Raw genomic sequence first — 19,939 nt, forward strand, 5'->3', positions numbered from 1 at the left:
GTTTCTCCTTCTCAAGCTTCTCCTCCTTGAGCTTCTACTCCTCAAGCTTCCCCTTGAGCTTCTACTCCTCAAGCTTCCCCTTGAGCTTGATTTAGAAATGCTCATATGCCTTGCTTAAATAGGCACTTACCACCCCATGCATGACTTATCCACAACCTTCTAGAATTCCTCCACAACCTTCTACAACTTCCACAACTTCCACAACCTTCTACAACTTCCACAACTTTCTACAATATTCATAACTTTCTAGAATTCTACCCACACCTCGATAAATGGAATGACAACCATTTATTTTTTATTTTTTTTCTATTATGCCACCTATGCACCTCGAAAATAGAAATACCCTTTTCCTTTATTTTCTCCTTTTTTTCCCCTTTTTATTTTTTAAAATTATTTCTCCTCTAATTTTCGTCACTTTCTCTCTCCTCCAGATTTTTTTATTTTATTTTTTCAAATTTTTTTTTCAATAATTTTTCCATGCAAGATGCTCCTGCATCAGACTCCCCCGGTAGATAGAAAAGTGTGTCCCACACTTTGACACCAAAAAAGAAAGATCTACCACCATCTTCATCTTCACCAAAGGTTTTCACCTCAACAGGGACAAGAAAACCACCATGCAAATCTTCCACATCTGCATTACTCTATCAAACACCAGAATCTCAACCGTCCAATTAGCATGCTCACTCCCAAGAACAAACTGAACATAATTCTTCATCAACAAACCCTCATTCACATCAGCAACTAGTGAATCCACACCAATAGCAACAAACCCCACATCAACAGCCACATGTAGATCTCCATCAACACATGCCAAACTCTCTACACCAGCAACCTCATTGCTCACAACAAGATGCTTTGCAAGATACAAGTCACCACCAACAACTGGATCATCCACAACCGAGTGCTCCACAATCTCCATGTCAGACTCAACCATTTGATCATGAAAACCAACCTCTATCGCAACATCAACAACATTAGGAATATCTTCGACAACAACCTCTAGTTTCTCTGCAGGTGCTACATCAGACTCGACAAACTGATCATCAAAACCAACCTCTTCCACCTTGACCTTCTTAGCTTGATCAGCCAATCTAGCATCCAACCGAGAAATCATCTTAGAAAAATTCCTCTCCACTATATCATGAATTTTTGTAATCATCTTAGGGTCCAATCCTCTCGGATCCATCTTCCAAGATCTTCGTAAACCCTCTGCAACAAATCATTCCCATGCTCCTTGTGACAACCAAATTGTTTGCAAGTCAGAGCGCAACTTGCCACCTCGCACGAATAATCAAGAACCACGTCACAAGTCTAGGACAACGGATCTGCAATCCACAAGCTCTCTATGATCATGCCACAACAAGTTCAGTGTTCCATCTCCCCATCCATCAATCTTTATGTCCTCCCAAGGTCCTGGTGCAAACTGCCTCACACTTCAGTGATCTGCTTGTACACTCAGGAACTCCTGCTCTGATAAACTTCACCCAACCAAGGTCCTGGTACAAACTGCCTCACACTTCGATGATCTACTTGTACACTCAGGAACTCCTACTCTGATACCACTGATGAAGTACGCTCTGATACCACTGATGAAGGTACACTTTGATACCACTTGATGAAGGGCCACACCACCCTTACCAACTCACAACCAAGAATGAAGACAAGAGATGACAAAATGCTTCAAACAATTTTATTGAAAATTCAATAGCAATTACAATAACATTTCTGCAAGATCTCTCAAGATCCAATCCAAACCCAAGCTAGTCTAGATCCACACTCTGGTAGAAACCTCCAAGATCTCAACTTGTGCTCGCAAGCCACCAAGCAACCTCCTTGTTTCTAAACCACAGTCACTAGCTCTTCTCCAACCTTATCCAAGATCCAAGTGTAAACTGCCTCACATTCGACGCTCTGTCTACAGACTCACAATTCCATCACAATCTTGCTGTAAACTGCCTCACATTCGGCGCTCTGTCTACAGACTCAAGAAAACTCAATCTTCACTTTCTCCTCTCTTTCACACCTTCCAACTTTCACACATTCAAGCTTTTCCTTCCAAAGCTTCCACTTCTCAAATTTCTCCTTCTCGAGCTTCTCCTCCTCGAGCTTCTGCTCCTCGAGCTTCTCCTTGAGCTTCTACTCCTCAAGCTTCCCCTTGAGCTTGATTTAGAAATGCTCATATGCCTTGCTTAAATAGGCACTTACCACCCTATGCATGACTTATCCACAACCTTCTAGAATTCCTCTACAACCTTCTACAACTTCCACAACTTCCACAACCTTCTACAACTTCCACAACTTTCTACAATATTCATAACTTTCTAGAATTCTACCTACACCTCAATAAATGGAATGACAACCATTTATTTTTTATTTTTTTCCTATTATGCCACCTATGCACCTCGAAAATAGAAATACCCTTTTCCTTTCTTTTCTCCTTTTTTCCCCCTTTTTATTTATTTTTATTATTTCTCCTCTAATTTTCGTCACTTTCTCTCTCCTCCAGATTTTTTTTTTTTCAAATTTTTTTTTTCAATAATTTTCCCATGCAAGATGCTCCTGCATCATCCACGAAGGCCTCCTCCTCTTAGTTTATGAGTTTCTGAAAGCTCAAACCAGGGGAAAATCCCTCGGTGACCCAGGTAATGCTTTGGAGGACACTGCCAGTTCAGACTCTAAGGATGTTCAAGTTGTTAAATCCGAGGATGGGGATTATTCCACCAAAGCCATCTCTGTTGCCCACAACCCCCGCTTTCCCAGCAAAAAGAGCCCTATAAATCTCCCCCCCATTCTTCCCAAGCCTGAGCCCTAGGAGGAGAAAGAAGATATTGTAGAAGAAGAGGAGACTGAGTTTGAGTCTGAGGATGAGGACAAGGCGAAGGGGAAGGACACTGTGAAGGATGAGGAAAAGGGGTGGGAGAGAGACAAGGAGGAAACCCTCGATACCCTCGATGCTCCCTCGAATAACCCCAGAAAAAGAAAAGTGGACCAAGCCTTGCTTCAAGAAGACCCCATCGCCTTGACCTCCGAGACCCCTGGTCCTATCTCGCCCTCTTCCCTACCTGAGGAGAAGACTGTGGAAAAAAGTGGGGAGGTGATAAGAAAGGATAGGAGGAGGGCTTGGAGGAATTTTAGCATGGATACTGCTAGGTTGGGAATTGTCAGAGAGCCAATGAACATCTAGGTGATGGAGGACCTCGACGGTAGAACCCATTATGATGAGCTCATCGACCCCGCTCTTCTGGTCTTGTCTGATAACACATGAGAATCTGGCTTCGACCTTCTGAACAATGCGAAGAACAACTTGATAGATAACTTCCGATCTATCAAATGGTTGTTTTAGGAAATCAAGGCTCTTAAGGAAAAGATTATCCAAGATAATAGCTAGAGCCCCCATAGAGTTCAGGAGAACACCAGAAGGATGAATGACCAGGATGACAACCATAAGCACTGCAGTAGACCAGGACTCTAGAAATGATCAGGAGGATAGATTTTCCCTGGTTGAACAGAAAATCCAGAGGTTAGACAACATCATCTAGATTCTAACTAATCAAATTGTGGACACTCTACACACTTTGAATGAGAACATTGTCAACCTAGGGGATACTCTTATGAGAGTTGACGTCAGGGGGAACACAGGGAAGCTGACTAGCCAGAACATTGGTAAGGAAGAGGCCGATCTGAATGCTAGAAGGGACTAGGTGGATCATTTGGACCAGGAGGAAGCCCAAAACATTAACCAAGAAGGAGCTGACAACCAGAAGGATAATGAAGCTATAGAAACTCTGCATGATCTGGATAGGGAGAACCAATAGGTTTGGTTTTCCTTGTTAGTCTAGTGGTTGGCATTTGCCTCTTGGCCTCTGACCTTTTGTTTCTTTTTGGCTGTTGGTTGCTATTTCGTGTTTTTCTAGACTTTAATGTCTTAACTTTTATGCTTAAAACTTTCGAGTTTCAAGTCCCTCTAAAACCTATTTTTCTTAATAAAAAACGTTAGAGATATGTTGATTATGGGACGAAGTGGGAAATTTAGGCTTGCTCAAGGGTACACCCTTGCCCAAACTCATTCAATAGGAGATTTGGCAATATAATCGTTCATTACAATGTCATTGTACTTCATTAATGATAATGCTCCAACTTGGTTTTCCTAATTTTTCTTCTTGTTTAGGATTTGAATATCTGTTTTGAGATGGAAGTGGTAGTGCATTTTGTTTTGGGGTGAATAATGTGACAGTTGCAATGTGAGATCTCAATATGTCTAATTATAATACACTGAAAATCTAAAATGTGTCTCTTATGTTTATAGTTTTAAGGGCACATTTATTTTTATTACTATTACTACATCTTGCAATTGAATAATGTGTTTTCTGGTGTATCAAAGAACTTGCAACAGTATTGTTTATGTTGATTATTCTTTAACTAAGAGTCGGGCCCTTGATCAACTCATTTATATCTCTTAAGATTTACTCTTGATATATCTATAGTTTCTATACTTGTTTTAAAATGCATATTCTCAACATTATTGTATAAAAAAAATGTAGCAAAATACTTGCATTATATTTGGAATAACCCCTAATGTGGTAGAATAATTATTAGGATAGATACAATTATCTTAAAATTTAAACCAAAATGAGGTAAAGCTTAAATTAGTTTTGACTCTCATTTCATGAAAAGGAAATAAAACTATCATTTCAATGTTAAACGAAATTCTTTGCAAATATGGCTCATTTATTTATAAATATAAAAACCCCATTCATTATAAATTATATTTTTCTATTGAAAAATAAATTTAGGAAATATAAATATTTCAATTTTAATTACAAATATCATTGTTCTCTTATTTTTTAATATATTATAAATTTTCATGTGTAAATTCAAATTTAATTTAAATTTAAAATATTATCATATTGTTTATTTAAAATTCATTAAAAAATTTGTACAATATAGATGATTGAAAATTAATGATAAAATAAGTTCAAGTATTTATGATTAGAACATAGTTTATAATTATCAATAAAATTAAGAATTTACTCTTAACATGTTTTAATATTCAGTTTGTCTTATAAGTATGAGATATGTTGCACACAAGTATACTTTGATATTGCTATCAAAATTCTAATAACAATATCACAAGTTTGTATGAATGAAATTTCTAAGATTAGTAAAGATTGTTTTCTATCACCAGTGCCTTTGCATGGATAGTATTATTTTTTGAAATTATTCCAAAATAATAAAAATACCAAAAAAAGCAAGGCCAAATTGGGATACAATGCAATTGCAACAAATCCATGAATAAAAATTTAGTGGTGTTTTTCCCGCTTCCAAAAAAATGAAGCATTCTAGTATTTCAAATTTCTAAATATAGTTGAGAACATTGTGATTTCTTTCATGAAAGTGTTTTTAGAACATTTCAAAGTTGAATATAATTTTGTAGATATGTTGTTTGATCATTTCATTGGGGTTTGATTGAGAGCCGTTAGTTTCCACATCCCATATTGTTTTTGTTGGTTGAAACTTTTCTATTACAAGAACTAAAACCTAATTTATGGAAAATATTTTATATTCATCAATAAAATGTAACTTGAATAAGTTTCACAAAAATTGAGAGTGGATGATTTGTCTCCACTTTCCAACATAATACAACCATGGATGCCACTTTTAGATTAGAGATAAGATATCTTGACAATATCTATGTGTCTCATACTTTGCATTGTGAACTCTTTTGTTTTGTCCCTGCAAATTTAGTTTTGACTAAAATTCTTTAATAAGATAATCCAAAGCTAGAGTTTCCTAGAATAACAAGAGCTTCCTAGAATAAAAAAGCTTAGAGAGATTAGCTTAAGGAATTCTAGAAAACTGAATACTTAGAGACAAAACCATTCAAAGAGTAATGTAACTTTTCTTTATTCTTTTCACAACTTAAGAATTATGTTTTAACCATCACACAAATATATCTCTTAATTTTTAAAAAACCATCACACAAAATCTATCTCTTTTGAAATATTAGCCTGTGTAAGATTTCTAAGGATTTACATTCACAAAAGTTTGTGACCTCTTAGTGTTTAGAGCTCACTGATGATGACAACAAAATCAAATTCACGTCTCATATATATTCTACCATACTCAAGATAGAGACTCAAACTCTCCGAGAACTTTTGCTTACAAAATTTTTCAAAATATATTGCCTTAAAACTATTCATTCTAAGATCGCTTAGCAATACACAATTAAATTGCAATAACAATTTGAAACCATTTTAACATCGCACAATTGATTGTCTATCGTACTATCTACTCACCAAAATAATCAGCGCTAACCAAAATAAATTCGAACAACCACGAAAGCTCTAGCAATTGTTTAGGGCCCATTTGGTTGCAAGCGTAGGAATTGAGAATTAGAATAGAAAATTTGAATGAGAATGGAAAATAAAGAATAGGAATGGAAAAATGCAATCCAATCTTGTTTATCCCTTGTTTGGTTATGCAAGCGTAAATTGGAATAGGGTTAACTTGCAATCGATGTCATTTGAAAATATTTCTGAATATGCAATTGGCGGCATTGGAAAATCGTTGAAATATTTGAAAATATTGAAAACAAAGTTCCAACACTCACCCCAGGTCAAAGCGGATTTGAAAATTTAATTAAATTTGAAAAAGTTAAAATGAATGCAAGAATAGCAATTCCAATTACAGGTATTTTTTGGAATGGACAAAAGCTCATTTTGGGGCTAAAATGAGAATACGTATTCCTATTCCCTATTCCTATTCCACACACCAAACAAAGAATACAAATCATATTCTAATTTCTTATTCCTATTCCGGTTGTATTCCAGCAAACAAAGAATATGTAGTTTTTGAGAATTCGGGAGGAGATGGAATGAATGTTGTACATTTTATAACAATTCTCGTCCGTGATGATTCTGCCATTCAATGACATCCATTGCCCATCTCGGAACATTCTGTAGAAGGGGTCGCTTGAAAGAGGCAATGCATATTCTGCTCACAACAAACAAACTTCCTGTAGATTATTCCATTTATCTTCAACTGTTGGAGATCTGTATTTCCAAGAATTCTCTGCCAGAAGCAAAACTCATTCACTCTCACATCACCGAAAAGGGTTTCAAATTTGCCAGACATACTTCATTACAGAACAAGCTTATTAACACGTATGACAAGTGCGAAAGGTTGAAGGATGCTTGCAAAGTTTTCGACAACATAAATGAACCTAACGCATCCTCATGGAACACCATAATTGCAGCTTACAGAAGACATGGCTTTCCTCAAGTGGCATTGACATTGTTTCACCAAATGCAAGGAACAGGTATCCGCCATAATAACTTCACCTTTGCAACTGTTCTTCCTGCCTGTGCTAAAATGGGAGCTTTGGGATTTGGTTTGGAAATTCATGCAAGGATAGTAGAAATTGGGTTTTTTTCAGATGTTGTAGCTGCGACTGCCCTTATAGACATGTATGCAAAATGTGGAATGGTATACAAAGCGCGCGAACTGTTTGACAAAATGCCTCAACGAAATGTGGTATCCTTGAATGCAATAATTGTAGGTTACGTACAGAATGGATATGTTGAAGAAGCTCTGGAGGTTTTAAAGAAAACCCAGTTTTCAGGGGTAGAACCCGACTCGTCCTCCTTTGCCAGCATATTACCAGCTTGTGCCAAAGTTGGATGTTTGGAAAAGGGTATGGAGATTCATCGAAAGTTAATTGAAGATGGGCTTTGGTCAGGTGTTGTTGTTGCGAATGCTTTGATAGACATGTATGCAAAATGTGAAAGCTTAGAAAAAGCACTCAGATTGTTTGGCAGAACACCTCAACGAGATGCCATTTCATTTAATGCAGTTATTGCTGGTTGTGCCCAGAATGGTGCTCTTGATGAGGCTTTAAGGCTTTTTGAAGAAATGCCTCAGCCGGACATTGTGTCATGGACTGCTATTATAGCTGGATGCGCACAAAATGAGTTTTTTGAAAAAGCTTTAATTTATTTTAAACAAATGCAATTCTGGGGGCTGATGCCTAACTCTGTAACCTTCGCCAGCATCCTCCCTGGATGTGCCAAAATGGGAGCTCTGAAGCAGGGTATGGAGATCCATGAAAGGATAGTGGACAGCGGATTTTCCTCAGATGTGGAAGCAGTAACTGCTCTTGTAGATATGTATGCAAAATGTGGAAACATTGGAAAGGCGCGAGGATTATTTGACAAAATGTCTCAACAAAATGTGGTCTCTTGGAATGCAATGCTTGCAGGATATGTGCACAATGGTGTTCTAGACGAGGCTCTGAGGCTTTTCAAAGAAATGCCTCAAAGAAACGTGGCTTCATGGAATGCAATTATTGTAGGGTATGTACAAAATGGACTTGTTGAAGAGGCCTTTGAGAATTTCAAGCAAATGCTATTGGTAGGTGTAGAACCAAATCCAACAACCCTTACCAGCATCCTCCCAGCTTATGCCAAACTTGGAGCTTTGGAGTATGGCATGGAGATTCATCAAAAAATAATTAATAATGGATTTTTGTCAGATGATGTAGTTGCAAATGCCCTAGTAGACATGTATGCAAAATGCGGAAGCACAGATAAGGCGCGCAATTTGTTTAATAAAATGCATCATCCGGATGTCATCTCATGGACTGCGATGATTGCAGGGTATGCAATGCATGGCTTTGGCAAGGATGCCTTAGAACTCTTCCAACAAATGAAGCATTCTGGAATCAAACCCAACCATGTAAGCTTGGTATCTGTTTTATTTGCATGCAGCCATGCAGGTCTTGTGGATGAGGGATGCAAATATTTTGATGGCATGGGCGCTTCTTATGGAATTACTGCTACAATGGATCATTATGTATGCTTTGTTGACCTTCTTGGCCGTGCTGACTATCTCGAGGAAGGCTTAAACTTTATTATCAAAATGCCAATAAAACCTGACGTGCTTGTGTGGAAGTGTTTGCTTGGAGCTTGTAGATCACATAAGAATATAGGGCTAGGAGAATTTGTGGCAACAATTATTTTTGAGTTGGAACCTGGAACTGCTGCGCCTTATGTTCTTTTGTCAAATGCTTATGCAGAAGTGGGCAGGTGGGGTGATGCTCAAACAGTAAGGAAATTGATGAAAGATAGAGGAATTAGAAAGATGCCAGGATGCAGTTGGATTCAACTGCATAAGATGGAACATGTCTTTTGTGTAGGAGAAAAAACACACCCACAAACACCAGATATCTATTCAACATTGGAGAAATTGCCGTGGGACATGAAAGCAGCTGGATATGTTCCAGATACAAAAACCTCCATTGAATGATGTGGAGGAGGAGAAGGAACACATGTTGAGAAGTTGGTAATTGCATTCGGATTATTAAACATGTCTGCTGGAACAATTATTAGAATTGTCAAAGAACCTCCGAGTATGTGGAGACTGCCACACTGTAACTAAGTTTATCTCCAAAATTGTTGATAGAGAAATTATTGTGAGAGATGCAAACCGCTTCAATCATATCTAACATGGAAAATGTCCACATAGAGATTACTGGTGATGCTTAATGAAGCAATCTGTAGACACAGCCATGCACTATAACAAGGGTGACATCAGAGTCGCAATGGTAAAGCTGGAATCAAGTTATATTTCAGTGTCTTAAAATGTGTTTATCTCTATGTTTGGGAGTGATAGACCATGTTTTATGGTTGAACCTAAGCAGTCCATAAGTTGTGCTTTACATAAGGTCCTCTTCCTGCTAAAAACAGCCACAACATACCGGCTCATTAAAGTATTCAACTTTGTATAGTATGTGCCCATACTTATATGCACTGATGTGGTATTTGCCAAAGCCAATAAAACCATGTAGTTTTCTTGACACGATTTGTCTGTCTGGAAACCTATACATATCTCAAGTGAAAAGCTGGAGGAGGTGGCCAAAAAAACAGGAAACACATGAGGAAAGGAAAACTTGGAGTAATTGGTAAGCTGCTTGAGGCAGCAGGGAGTATGAGAGAGATTTCAGATTTACAACCGATTCACTGCATTTTGGATAGCATTTTCTAGACAGCTGTTGTTGGACAGGTCAGTTGCTGAGAGGCACAAGGGAAGGTAGGGCAAGGCTGTGGTCGATCAGTACTGTTGTTTAGAGAGACTCTACTTTGTCTTTTCTCAAGGTGCTCAAGGCATGGGTTGTTTGCAGAAGAAGATAATTCTCTAAAATATGGGTGGTTACATGAGCTCTGTTCTTTTTCTCATTTGGAGAGTTTTCAGAGGCTTTTGTAAAAGAAGCCTTAATGCTTCAGTTGAAGAGAAGTGAATATATAAGTAGTGCAAATGTTCTGGACAAGCTTGTATTCTGGCTGTGGTGGTGGTTATGGCGGTGAGCAGTTTCATGATTCACAGACTGGAAGTTGTTACTCAAACTCATGGCATTCAAGTTGTTAGTCTTGAGAGGGTAAATGTTATCAAATAACAGAGCTGCAGAGAAAGCCCACCACATTGCCACTGTAGATAATTCTTGCGGGAGTGAGAAGAAGGCATGTTACGTTAAAATAAGGCATCTTGCAACCTGCTTCAGTTTTTGGAATATACAACTCTCATGTCTCTGCTTGCAGTACTTTCTGACGGTAATTACCATAAAATTCTTCTTTTCTTATGGAGTCAGAGGATGTAATACTTATAAAAATGAGATGAGATTGAAAGGAAAATTGGCTCGTAGGACTTATTAAAGTTTATGTTCTTGCTTTAATCCAATGTTTATATATGTGTGTTTGGTTTTAAAATAAAGTTCTTAGTTTTTTTATATTGTCTAGCTATGTAATTTCTTGAGTGATTTAGATTTCTCTGCTCTGCTCTCAACCTGCTAATATTTACAGCTAAGACTAGATTGGGAGCAGGGTAGAGGGATCTGGATCATTGAGTGCTTGACCTAGCTGGCAGATTTCTCTTGCAGGCTAGGTGTTTTGGGTGCTCTGATTTTCTTTGTATGTTTTGAAGTCCTTTTATTGTTTAACAAAAAAAATGTTTATTTATTTATTTAGACCTCTAGGTGTTTTACGATGGGGTCCTTTGTTATCAAAACAATGTATTGTTGTTGCAGACAATCACAAAAGCATATCCGAGGCTAAATGTATGCCCTTCTCCACATCTGGCAATCTGTGGGAATCATTCAATGTGTTGAATGTTTACACTGTAGTTAAGTATTACGTACTATTTTGATCAGCTATTCAGATTTATGCTTAGACTTCTAGGCTCACTATCTCAATAACGTGTTTTGGTAAATGAGACCACATATTCTCACACCTGTCATTATTTGAGTATTATATTGTAGTGCAAATGGAAAGCCAAAAAAACAAAAAAAAATCATAGGCCCATCCATTCTTGTTTGATTGATTTTAGTAAATAGAAGATAATATTCTCCTTCTGAAGTTACAGACTAGGTACGTACTGTATGGTTGGTTATTGAGGTGAGAGGGAGGGGGGTGGGGGGGGGCATAAGGGTTGGGATTATTGTGAATTTGTGCCTTCCTTATCAACTTACCACTGAGAGAAAATGAAGCTTCCAAAATTATTCATTCGAAGTGTTGCAGTGTGAATAAACTATAAAGAACCATTTGCAGTGAAATGTTCCCATAGAATATTGTATATTCAACTTTGTTCACTTTACAAACACTGTCTCAGCTGACATCTGTCAATTTTTTTTCTGCTTGAACGGTTGGTCATCCAAAAAATGTTTTCTTCACAATCACAGGAATGAGCAGATTAATTACCCTGAAATGCTGGATGAAATAAACAAGCTTGTCAAAAGGAAATTTTGCAACATTAATCCTCAAAATTGAGAGCTATCGAATAATCATGAAAGATTTTACTAGCTAACCTTAAAACTTTATGGAAATAAAACAAAGGCATTCAGATAGAACGTAGTCTCAAAGGTCAATTTTTGTGCTTACCAGTAAATATGATGTTTATTGTCAATAAGTACAAAACATTGCTTAACTTGCAGATTCAAGCAACGTGTTCATGAAGCGCAATAGACATAAAAACTTTAGCTCAGTCTGAGAAGCCATTATGAAAAAGAGGGTCAAAGAACTTAGAAAGGAACAAAGAAGTTGTTGGCTCTAGCTAAGAAGTTTCATGTCTAGGAAGTGAGGTTCAAATAATTCCCTTTCATCCTCAGCCGGAGGCCTTGAAAGCTCATAAGAAAATGCCCTTTGTAGGTGTAAAGCCAGTCTCTATAACCTGTTTTAGCATCCTACAAAACTGTGCTAAAATAGGAGATTCGCAAAAGGCCATAGATATGCATCAAAGTACAATTGAAAATGGACTTTTTTCAGATGTAATTATTAGTACCTTTTAGACATGTATGCGAAATGTGGAAGCATAGACAAGATGCATGAACTATTTGACAAGAACACCCTCAAAATTGTGGTCTCATGATTAAAGGATATGAGTAAAATGATGTTCTGCATATTACAAGACATCCTAAGAACATTTGTTTGCAACTCAGTTGCTCTAGCAACGGGTTTTCTTTTCTGTGTATTTCCGAATGCTCCTATTATCAAGAAACAGATCAGATATATTGATATGTTTTCTTAGTTCTATCTAGGTGCTTTATATGCAATTGCTCATTAGCAGCACTCAAAAGGCTTTTTTTTCTGGTGTTGTTTACTGTTCTTCTTGCATTTATTTATGTCTCTGCAGGTCTAAAACAGCTCCTTAGCATTTCAAATCCCGTTGAAGAAGGTTAACATAGACTTTTTAAAGCTCTGTTAATGAAGATCAAAGGTTCGGCACTCCTCAAAGCTTCGCACTGATGGCACGGTGCATTATAAAGCTGGTTGTAGCACTTGCTGTCATTGAGGATTGAATGAAACCTTGCTATTCCTGAAGTAAATTGCACTTCATTGGCAATTTACTAGTGTTGTTCTGTGACTTATTATGTATATTGTTGCTTCAAAGGCTAATACAATGAATATAAAGGGTATGGGCTTATGCCAAATTTAGTAGTCTACTTCTGATCATAGGTTTATAATATGGGTATTTTATGCTATGAGCTGTGAATAAACCCTTGATGAGTCTACTGGATATTTTTACTCATCATCGAATTATTTGATTGTCTGTTTCTATTGCATCTTTGCTGTTTCGGGCCATGCTCAGAAGTCTTTCCAATAAATAGCACAGCCTAAATTGTACCCAAAGATTGTATTCACTGTAACATTTTTTGCTGGCATATTTCAGGCTTTCCTGGCAATTCTCAGGTGACTGGTTGACATCATTTCTTCATATAGACTTAATCATTCTTATTATTGACGAACTTGTGTGTTTAACAGGTTGGATTCATTGTCAACATTTTGTTCTGAGAAACTCTGATGGGATTCATGGTAGATGCAGCAGTTATAGTGTCTCTTCGCAACTGAAAGGCCTTGTGGGAATTGACCACTTCACTCTGAAGATAGACCTGTGATGTTGACTGACCACTTGACAACAGTGATGTTGTTGACCAATTTGTGATGTGATAGAACCTATAATCTGAGATATAAATGTGAAGTAAGAGTCTTTTTTTGGCTAAATGGGATAAATAAAATGGTAAGAATGCAAGGTATACACTTACAAATGTGAAGTAAGAGTCTTTTTTTGGCTAAATGGGATAAATAAAATGGTAAGAATGCAAGGTATACATTTACATGCCTTACAATTTGTTAGTTCCTGCCATGGCAGGAATACTTATGCATTCATCCAAATTTTATTAGTCGCAATGCATTGACCAATCAGCATCATGAATTAAAATAGATCGACTAATTTCTCTATTGTTTATATTTTCTTCAGATTTAATTGAAATCACACAAATTCCTTTTTCTATTGTTCTATTGGATATAGTACTCTACAGTCTTATTGGATTGACATCACTTTTCAAATGTCAAAGCAACCACCAATGAGAAGCAAAAATTAATATATATTGACCGAATTCCTAATGTTTAGATTTTTGTTTGCATTTGGATACCGTCTTTGCACCATGACACAATAGCGACTCATTTTTTTCTGAAGCCCCTTGATTTTTTAATAATTGAAAAAATATATACAATTATAACAATAACTAAATAATTGTAATAGTTAGAAAAATATTATTGTCAACAAATGAAAAATTATCTGTTGGTGGTTGCTTCTTTCATTGTGTTGTTTTGGATATTCTTTTCTCTCTGGTGAGTTCTTATGTTATATATAGCTTCTTTTAGGTTTCTCTGTTGTAGTTTGAGTCTGGTTGATTGAGATGTATGATGATAGTACTTTATAGAAACTAATGAGAGAACTCAAGTTTGGTAGCAGATTTAACCTAGTATATACCCAGATTGGTAAACATTTAATCAACTGTCCTCCCGTTCAATTTAAAGAGAATTAGGTATGTGGCTGAAGATTGCTTGATTTCTATCAGTATGTGTCCGAAGATTGCTTGACTTCAATCGGTATGTGTATGAAGATTTCAATTGGTTAAGAAATTATGGAATAGAATATATCCCAAATAGATTGGTTTATATTATGAATCAATCTACAGTCACGTGAACTATGGATTCAGGCTGATTATCTTCTAAACAGGGTAAGAACTTTATTGTTTCTCTGTTTTTATAATATGAATACAATGAATCTTTCTCTTTACTAGATTTATAGATTTATGTATAATTGAGGGCCTTACAGTGATTTCAGGATTTACTGAGCAGGACGGTTTAGTCTGTCATTATATACATATATCTATATATTTCCTCCAGTCAAGTATGAGTCTAAATGTAATTCCCGAACTACTGAAAGATTGCCGAGGATATTCAACTTAGCATGGTTAGAAATAAATGTGTTTTTTTCATATTTACAATCATAGTTCTGTTTGGTATTTGGATAAACGGTGCTTTGAACTCATACAATGTTAGAAATGGTAAATTTTAATTAGTGTGATTTACATTGGATAAGTTTTCTTAGCTAATTTAGTTTGGGCTGGACTGTTGCTGTTAACTTAGGATATTACTCATTATATCATAAATGGAGATAAGCTATCTCTCTATTTTAGTAGATTTTAATTGTTTTGTGTGTGAAGTAAATGAAGTAGTAAATATCAGAATTCTGCAGCTAAACTGTGCGTTATGCCTGCTTCACTATTTCGCAGGCTATGCGTTGTTACCCCTTGCAAAATAGCGACATGTCGTGTTAACCACGTGCATAAGAATTATCCGAAAGTAGTTGAAACATTTATTGCGAAATTTTACTTTATGAAGCTTCCAGATGTTGGCACCCAGTTTGGACTTTCAAATTGGTTTTTGACGCCCTGTTTCTATTAGTCTTGTATTTTTAGCCGATAGGCTATTATAGGTTGGCATTTCAGCCAAACCTGTCCGACTGCAAAACCACTTACCATTTGACAGTTTTTCATGCTAAAATCATCTATTGAAAACAAATCTCTAAATATCAAAACAATTTTTTTAAAAATCACATCAGATTTCCATGTGATGCAGTCAAATCAGATATCGTCCATGCGATCTAATCAAATCTTTTGCAAAAGATTTGGATTTTTCAGATTTGCTTTGAGATTGTTATATAAATAGGTTGCAAATATAAGTTGGATCTACTTTCACAGGTTATTTTTCCTGCAACAATTTTGGCATGGACATCGCTAACGATTTGTTCAAAATCTCGAGCTACATTAGTAGCTATGATTTTAATGAGTCATTTTTAGGATCGTGTGCACTGTGGTCTCTGTCTAGAGAGGTATTTTTTCTGAGTTTAGTGGATGCTTTGAATTTTGATCTCAAAGCTCGATTTGGAATCACACTAGCACTTTATATTGAGGAGGCATTCATCGTGGGACAGGATTCTGCATCGACCAGACTTGAGGAGCTGATTGATTTAGAGCACCACAACAATCTGTCTCGATTTGGCATAGTAGGCAAGGGCAGGTCTGGTAAAACCCATCTACTGAAACAAATCTTTAACAGTAACCAGATACAAACTCTCTTTTCTAATGACTAGATGATTTCGGTTACTGTTTCACAAAACCCCTCTTTCAATGCTATTAGAAGAGATATGGTCAAACAAATAGCTCTTACGGTAAAATAGGTTTTGGACAGTAGAGAGGAACATCATGTCAAAACTTGGTTGAATGAAACAATGGCAAAATGCAAGTTTGCCCTGTTTTTAGATGATGTTTGGGAAATGAATGCAACCTCTTTGCTAGAGGAGTTGTGTGTTCCTCTCTTTCCAGAGGAGTCAAAAATTATCATTTCCACTTCCAGAACAAATAGTGTACTCTCACAGCTGGGAGTTCTGAAATCATCACTCATCCAAATGCGAGATTGACAGAGGATGACAGTTGGAATTTGTTTTGTTTCCATGCTTTCCTGCATAGCCAAGGAATTTTGCCCAGGATCATTGACGAAGATGTTGCGAGGGGAGTTTGCAAGGAGTGCAGGGGGCTTCCATTAGCCCTCAAAGTAATCGGGCATGCAATGGCAGGCATCACTCAGTCAAGTGAGTGGGAATTCACATTGCAGAAGTATTGCAGAAGTTGCAAAACGATGGCACACAGTCACTTTCATGCACACTTCCACGCAGGTTGAGATGGAGCTATTCCATTTATCCTGCTCCGGTGTGTTTGAAGAACGACAGCACTGTGTCATTCTACCATCCTAAAGAGATTTCATTCGGCCCTAGGCATTTCGGCTTCCGTCCCAAACATTTCCAAAAAGAACAAGTTCGTTATGATTTAGAGGCTTAATCTCAGTACTACTTCTACTTATATATGGAGTAGCTATTATATTTTGCATGAAACTGAAATCTCAGTACATGCTTTTGATGTGATGGTAAAATTTAAAGGATAATTATGATCTATTTTTCATTTTACAGTACAAGTACAGGCAGGTGCAATTCGAAGATTGGGACCATCGAGGTCAAGCAATGTAAAGTATGGTTTGCCTTAGTACTTTTTCACCTTTTTAATGCCGAATAAATCAATATTGTTTCAGAGTTAGATTATGTGTGTTGGATACCTAGTAATGCAAGTGTCCAGCTTTGTCAAGCACACACTTGAAGTTTCTAGAAACTTAATGGTCTAGGTCTAGGTAGTTATTTTACTGTATGGGCAGCACCTGGTTAGAAATTAGATACCCCACTATCAAGATAGTGGGGTATTTGTTTATTAATATCTTTCCCTTGTTTTAAGTGATAAAGTTTTGATATTTGTTTGCCCATGCCTTTGATCTTTTGAGGGAATGGAAGGCATCGCATGAAGAGGATAATGCCCATTCTCATTCCCCAACTTTCTATTAAACAACTGACATTTAATATTTCCATTGAAAACCAAAAGTTTATAAATAATCAATGAGACAGTCCATTAAGAGAGAAGGAACGATAAATAAGACAGTCCATAGAAAAGGAAGAGAGAAGAATTGGAAAAATACAAAGGAAAAAAGTAGAAGAAGGAAATAAAATTTCACATAGGTATTAGCATCAGCACAAGTTTATATTTATTTTAGTTATTTATTTCATTTAGTTCATACTTCTTTTTCTACGCTTCTTATTTCTTGTGGAAGATTATACGAAAGATGAAATGGTTATTATTGTTTCTTAAATTTGAAAATTATAAGAAAGATGAAATGGTTATTATTGTTTTTTAAATTTGAAAATTACTTGGATCTGGTAAGAAAATAAATAGAAAACTGAGAAGTTTAGAAAATATTGGAAATAAACATAATTTGAATAACGATAAATTTATTTAAATAGGTAAATCTATATGGAACTTAGTTTACCTTATGTAGATAGTACTTGACATTTTAAACATTTTTCCTGATGCAGATTGATTTTGAGCTCTAAAGGGCTCAATCGGGCATGGCCAGTGTAGTCCTTACAATTCTATAGGCTGGTGCAGAAGTGTTCTGGTGCATCTCTAAAGGGCTCAATCGGGCATGGCCAGTGTAGTCCTTACAATTCTATAGGCTGGTGCAGAAGTGTTCTGGTGCATGCATTGAGTCATTGAAACATGACATCTAATGCATATCCTTGGTTTGTAAGGGCATAGAAAACGCTAGCCTGTGATCAATGCTCTCGTTAAATAGAGACTTTTACCCATGCAAAATTTGTTATTAAATGGCCTCCACTTCCACATCTGGTCGAGCAGACCAGGCAACTGATCCATTTGTGGTTCTTGAACCTCCCAACAAAAAGATGAAGTCCTCCTTGTTTGCTAAACACTTTGATGTATTCATCAACCATCGAGGCCTAGACACCAAGGCAAATCTGGCTCTGTAGATGTACAATTCTCTGAAGAAAGCTGGGATATAGGCGTATCTTGATTGTGAAGGGACTCAGCTGGGAGACTCAATTTCTTCTGCCATAAAGAATGCCATTTTCTCTGCCACAGTGCACATAGCCATCTTCTCACTCAGATTTGTAGTCTCATTGGTGTTTAGCTGAGCTTGCTCTAATGTTTCAAACCAAAGCCAGAATTATTCCCCTGTTTTACGATGTTGACCATTCAGACTTCTGGTACATCAAAAATGGAGTTGCAGATGCATTTAATAAATATTATGTCTTGGTTAGTGAGTAATATTGGGGTTTATCCCATCTTTCCGCTTTGGCGACTGCCCAGAAATGCTCTCCCATTAATAACTGGAATGCTTTTGGGAATCCGTATTTACCTGAAAACTTTTACCTTTTCAGCTATGATTTCTTTCTTATCATTATCCTTAAAATTGTTTGCTTTCTTTACAAACGTGGCCTCTGGATTGTATGCAAAGAATTCCCCATTTTCTTTTATTTCCTTTGAATCGGAAAGTAATTCCAGCCAGTGCAAAAATGGGAGAGTTGGAAAAGCGTATGGAGATCTATCAAAGCATAGAGGGTACATAAATTTCTTCAAATTTTGTAGTTGTAGATGCCCTGCTAGACATGTATGCCAAATGTGCAAGCATGGACAAGACACGTAAACTGTTTGACAAAATGCCTCAACGAAATATGGACTGCAATGATAATAGGATATGTAGAAGATGGACATTTTGGAAAGGCTTAGAGAATATAGTGGTGATCATTGTATATTCTTGTTTTTTACTATGCCCTTGTAGCAAACAACCTCGCTAAGCTTTGCCAACCGATTTTTTGTGCCTTCTGATGGGACGAGAATTCTGGTAAATACTAGAAAGCTTGATCATACCGATATGCTTGACTGAACTGATTTTGAACGCATTCTATTTTAGGTAGACATGGTCTCCCCCTCAGACTCCAGAAAGCTTTTGTATAAAATAGCTCTAGGTAGCGCCAACACATCACTTCCCCTAGGCATAGAGGGCATAGAGGTGGAGGATGTGGTCAATATGTGTTGTGGGAATACTTTATTTGAATTAGTTGCACCCAAATTTAAAAACTATCTCATGTCAAGATCTTTAGAATTCAGGCCTCTTAATCAATTTCTCAGAGAATTACTAGCAACTGGACAGATATTAATCGAGTGGTGGATGAAGTATTTGAAAGTTTGGATGAGCTTTCTAAGAAGGCATTTTTAGACATTGTTTTCTTTTTCGATAAAACAAATGTAGTAGAAGTTAGTGCTACAGTGGGATGGAAGCAGTTTCAAATGCTTCTAGATGCGACACTTTAAAACTCTCTTTTGATAACTATGGTGAAAACTTTTGTTATGTTATGTGGCGTGCTGAGTGGGAAATACCAAAGTTTATTCTGGATTATAAGAGGGCGAGGATTCACAATATAATAAAGGCTAGATGAAGATGGTTTTAGTGGTGGAAATTCTGCACAAACTCAATACCACTTTTTGCGAGAGATTTTTTTTTCAATAGAAAGAGATCTTAAATGTTCAATAATGAGAAAAATGAGGCCCTTGTGGAGGAACAATGTAAAATGCTTTTTCATGGGTTTTTTAACTGTGGTAGGAGAGAAGAATATGAAATAGGGAAGATAAATGCATTTTTTTTAT

General features: G+C 36.7%; 1 protein-coding gene across 2 annotated transcripts; it reads left to right on the top strand.

Moving 5' to 3' along the window:
• Nucleotides 1–6,880: 6,880 nt before the first annotated feature.
• On the top strand, nt 6,881–18,671 carry LOC149537727 (pentatricopeptide repeat-containing protein At2g13600-like). 2 transcript variants are annotated; one of them, XM_089799103.1, is made up of 2 exons: nt 6,881–10,604; nt 12,679–12,976. In XM_089799103.1, exon 1 carries the CDS (start codon nt 6,928–6,930, stop codon nt 9,301–9,303), a length of 2,376 nt encoding a protein of 791 aa, XP_089655229.1. In that variant the 5' UTR covers nt 6,881–6,927; the 3' UTR covers nt 9,304–10,604; nt 12,679–12,976. The 2 variants fall into 2 exon arrangements, with proteins under 2 accessions (XP_089655229.1, XP_089655230.1); XM_089799104.1 differs by lacking the exon at nt 12,679–12,976 and adding an exon at nt 17,809–18,671 and having other exon boundaries at nt 6,887–10,604.
• Nucleotides 18,672–19,939: the final 1,268 nt, after the last annotated feature.

The sequence above is a fragment of the Cupressus sempervirens genome, chromosome 9, assembly GCF_028749045.1.
Source record: "Cupressus sempervirens isolate cs-2001-9-10 chromosome 9, ASM2874904v1, whole genome shotgun sequence".
NCBI classification, from domain to species: domain Eukaryota; kingdom Viridiplantae; phylum Streptophyta; class Pinopsida; order Cupressales; family Cupressaceae; genus Cupressus; species Cupressus sempervirens.